This window comes from Prosopis cineraria, unplaced genomic scaffold (genome assembly GCF_029017545.1).
Source record: "Prosopis cineraria cultivar Desert tree isolate PC_DT_omini unplaced genomic scaffold, ASM2901754v1 PC7, whole genome shotgun sequence".
In the NCBI taxonomy this organism is placed as follows: Eukaryota; Viridiplantae; Streptophyta; class Magnoliopsida; order Fabales; family Fabaceae; genus Prosopis; species Prosopis cineraria.
Window position 1 is genome coordinate 30735677 of NW_026555338.1, and position 4915 is coordinate 30740591.

At 31.3% G+C, this 4915-nt stretch overlaps 1 protein-coding gene across 1 annotated transcript; it reads right to left on the bottom strand.

The window, feature by feature from the left end:
* Positions 1–1522: 1522 nt before the first annotated feature.
* LOC129315012 (uncharacterized) lies at positions 1523–4146 on the bottom strand. Its single transcript, XM_054958502.1, has 3 exons — positions 3559–4146; positions 3418–3474; positions 1523–1821 (listed from the first exon to the last, which is right to left on the bottom strand). The coding sequence occupies exons 1-3, from the start codon at positions 3727–3729 to the stop codon at positions 1744–1746; spliced, it is 306 nt and encodes a 101-aa protein (XP_054814477.1). The 5' UTR covers positions 3730–4146; the 3' UTR covers positions 1523–1743.
* Between the last annotated feature and the right edge of the window lie 769 nt (positions 4147–4915).

Genomic DNA, 4915 nt, shown 5'->3' on the forward strand with positions numbered 1-4915 from the left:
GATGGTGCCAAAGCTCTCACTTAGCTTTAACAAAGGCTTGTGTTATGGTGTTTAAAGCTGGATTATATAAAGGAATATTTAGCCAAAATCAAGACTCCATCTAACCAGTTAGCTATAGCTAGTACTCCGATTATGACTGATGATCTTATTTCTCAGGCCTTAAATGGCCTGGTTGCTAACTATACATAATGTAATAGTTGTAAAACTTATTGATATGCCTAACCTACTTGGATTGATGTTCAAGCTTGCTTATTAGCCTTTGAAAGTCATTTTAAACAGTTAAATGCATTTTCTAATCTAACTACATATTTGACCCTCTTTAACATTACATAGGGTGATGTATGTTCTAATTCAAATATGCATTCATGGCATGGTAATTAAGGTTTCAGAGGCAATTAGAGACACAAATGTTCCTCTTGTGGACGTGGTCTATCATATCCTGAAAACAGAGGGTAACTAACATGGGATGTGAACCATTTCACATATCTCTTAAGCCCTAAATTGAGAAATCTTTTCATTTTAAAATATAGTTGAATTTGCACTAAAAATTATAACATAATTAATAAAAATTATTATAATAAGAATTTTAATATTTTTGTAGAAATTGCTACAAAACCTTCCCTATATATAAGATCTCTTAAAAATTTTACAATATAATATTGTACATAAAATATAGTGTCAATCAAGAGCTCAACTCCTTCCAGCCAACAGATAATATATATATTAAAATAAAAATCTAGCTATAGGCTACGTGGATCAGCTGATCATACTTTTCAAAATAAAATACATAAGTGTTTGTAATTACATCAAAAGAAGGGATCTCAACAAATTTTGCACCTAAGCATGTCTAAAAGTCCTTAGGTGTCACACCCCAAAAACTAGGTATGATCGGCATGAGATATGTGCACAAAACTCATACCCCTTAAGCCGTGATCGGAGAAACTAAAATTAATACGTTAAACACACTAATAGAGTAATTAGAAATTGTTATAATATTAAATCAAATATTCAATTTTAAAAAAATGTGAGGATCCTATTTGTAGTCTACATGAAGCACCTAAGGCCAGATGCCAACGTAGGTATAAATTTTAAATTTTTCATATTATTATTTGACTAAAATAATTCTTCTGCTTCAATTCAGCAATAAAACTCCTCAGTAAATATCTCGAGTCACGAGTTCAATTATACCATCTGAGACCAAAATATCTTTTTCAGTGAATAAGATCCCAACAATAAATAATTGAACATGAATAAAAAAAAGTTTAAAACAATTATGCAATTCAAAGAGACAACAATTTTTATAAAAATTTAATAAACTTTAAAAATAAAATAATTTTATAAAGTTTGAATAAAATCTTGAACTATTAAAATATCATATCAAATATTACTATCACTTGATTGCAAAAAAATTAAATAAATAAAATAAATAAAATAAATAATTATAAATAATTCACTAATTAAAAACCAATGGAATGTAAAATCATCAAATAATCAAATTCATATTATAGGGACTTATCAGAACAATTAACAAACGTGGACACAAAGTCTACTAGGGTAAATAACCAAATACGGCTCTTGCCACAAAGACAAACGTGGACACATAATTTACGAAGGTAATGCTAACCAAACGCAGTTTGAAGCCACGAAACAAACGTGAGTACGATACTCACAAATAACGATCCCTCTGTTCCACGTGCGTTGGCCATCGCACGGGGCTAGCACCTCCTATAAACACTCTGCTAGCTAGGTGTACCATGGCGCGCCAAGGGCTAACAGAACTGTCGTTAGCAACCAGTGTTCTGTATAAAATCCCCTCCAAATCTATTTTCAAAATGCAAGAAATTCATCATTATTAAAATACAGTTCTATTCTCATAATCAAACTCGCATGAAGAATTTTAAAAACTAGAAACTTGCTAGAATAAAACTTCATAAATGATGCCTATGTTTGCATTTATTGAGAAACCAAAATTATCAAAGCTAATAAAAATAATTCCATCAATCTTGAAAGTATCCTTTGTAAGGAGAAACACATACACGTCATAATTCAAATATCCTCCCACATCCCTTTATAATTTCCCAAGATAAAAATAATTTAATTAACAAAGCATGACATATTAAATGATCTAAGTAAAAATATTTTTGAAAAAAAAAATTGATTATAAATTAGTTGGGACGCTATCCACTTATTTGATAGATTTCCAAACATAACTTAGTTACAAATTAGCCCCTTTTGCAACAACTTGAGGCACTTAAATTCCTATTGTCTAAATAATACAATAAACAATTTGATATACTGACAATCCAAAATTTACAATCTAAATTTATTCAAGGATAAGAATAGATAATTTTTTTTCCCAACAATTTCCTAACATTGCATCAATTATTCCTTAAAAATTCCAAAGACTAACATATCAATAACAACCTAACTCACAAATTACCAATCAAAATATTTATTCCTCAAATATCTAATGTTTGCCTCAACTTGCATTATAAAGTGTTTTCTTTAATATGTTGACTAACAACAATCCAACCATCACAAGTATCATGCCATAATATGTTAGATCCTTCTAACAAACATTTTCTCAAACACCTTGCAAGCACTATTTTTATTTTTTTTAAACCATAATACCAAGTTCTCTTCTCTTCCAATCTCCTTATAATATATATAATAGGATTTTATAAGACTTCTTATAATTTCAATAAACTTCCTTCTAACATTACCGCAACAAATATATATCTATAATAAATTTAAAATTACCCAAATTTTGTTACTCGATCAATCCAAACTACCATTTTATCAAATACCTTAAGTGCACACCAAAAATAAGTCACAAAACAACACTATAGTTTATAATTATGAGCCATACAACTCTCAAGAATATCAATTAATTATACGTAAATTCCATAATCAAAAGTTCCTTATGATACTCAAACCAACACAAAAATAAATATTATCCAAGCCATTTATGCTTCTCACAATAATTAATGAAATCTCACAATTCACATAAACCAATAAAACTCCCCCTAAAAAATTTTTTATCAAACACCTTATAGGCATTAATTTTTAAATTATTACTAAATTTCTCCCCTTTCAATTCCATTTTCCAAAGTTTTCCAATATCCATCTTGAAATGACTATGCTTCTCAAAAGAACAATTAAATCTTCTTTTCCTTTCTTTTCCTTTCTTCTTTCTTTATTTGTTTGTTTTTTTTTAACAAACCTAAATCTTTCACAGCATAAACACATACTTACAAGTTACAAAACTTCAATTTAGTTAACTTGAATGTCTCCAAATTATGTTCTACCCGCAAAATAGTGCCAATCAAGGAGGAAATTAAAAGCCCAAATCAGCCATCACTCCAATCAGCATTTACGCACAGCTAACAGGGGAAAGGAAGTGGAATCTCAACTCACCAAAATAATTGAGGAACGAAAGGCACAACTTGTAGCTTCCTCACACCAAATTGGCGACTGCAAGATAAGAAAGGAAGGGGATATGGCCATGTGAAAATGAAGAAGGAAGGAGAAATTGAAGAACAGAGGAGCTGTATTTACTATCAAAAATGCTGCAATAGCAGTGAACTCCAGCCAAGGCGCACTAGTGACAAACACAGCGGCGATACAGAACCATATAGAGAAGAAAGTGTCACCATGTGAATATGAGGAAGGAGAAGAGAGGCAGTCGACATTGAAACAAGCGAGGTAAAAGTCTGATGCACCCAACATCCACAGCAAAAAGGTTACGCACCGGATTATTGCTGCTGCTCGAAGAGGAAAGAGGAACCCGATGTTCGAACAGAGAAGATGAAGACTTGATGATGATGGCTGGAATTCACACACCTGTCGACGGTGAACTGATGACAGGGAAGGAAGCCTCACGATGATTGACGAAAAGAAGAAAAGGGAAAAAGGAGGAGCTTGGATGCTAAACAGGGGAACCTTGGTCTTACGATCTGCTCCTCAATGCAAGGGTTTCCAATGGACGTTACAGCAGCGACGAGCAGAGCTCTTGCTCTCGTTGACGGCTAGGTTGCTGGCCTCAGTCTCAATGAAGGAGGAAGAAGAAGAGGGAAGATCGAAGGAGTTGCTATCTGAATCTCCCTCTCATGCTCGCTGGTTCCAGAGTTTTCAAAGAATAGAGGAAATTTTTTTTCTCGCGTGGTTTGACCGAGAGAGGAGAGAGTAAAAGCTTGAATCATTAGGAAATCACAAAAATTACAAAAGCGGCACAGCACTTTCCTCTAATAACATAAAAGTCATGGGTGCTTTGGTAATGTTCTTCTAAATCTTAAACTAAATAAAATTTAACCTATTACTCAAAAGAATTCAAACTTTAAGCCTTTAAATAAATTATTAACATAAGTTTCACTAAGTCACCACTTATCTTTTATTATAAAACTAATTTAAGTAAACTATAAATTGGGCAAATATTTTATTTTTATTTTATTATTTTTAATTTTTTAGGGTCATTACATTAGGGTTCGGCAGGAGGATCAGCGCCAGCTAAGGTATCTAAGGCCAAAAATAATTTTTTAATGAATGACGTCCCAACAATAAATAATTCAATATGAATTAAAAGGAAAGTTTGAAATAATTATGCAAGCTTAGGAGACAATAATTTTCATAAAAGTTTTATAAACTTCAAAATAAAATGACTCTATAAAATTTTTAATAAAATCTTAAACCATTGAGCTATCATAGCAAATGTTATTATCACTTGATTTCAAAAAAGCATATAAATGAAATAAATACTTAAAAATAAATTACTAAATAAAACCAAAGGAATATAAAATCACCAAATAATCAAATTATAATTAAAAGGACTTATCAAAACAATTAATAAATGTGGACACATAGTCTATGAGGGTAAATAACTAAACACTGCTTATTCCATGAAGACAAACGTGGACAC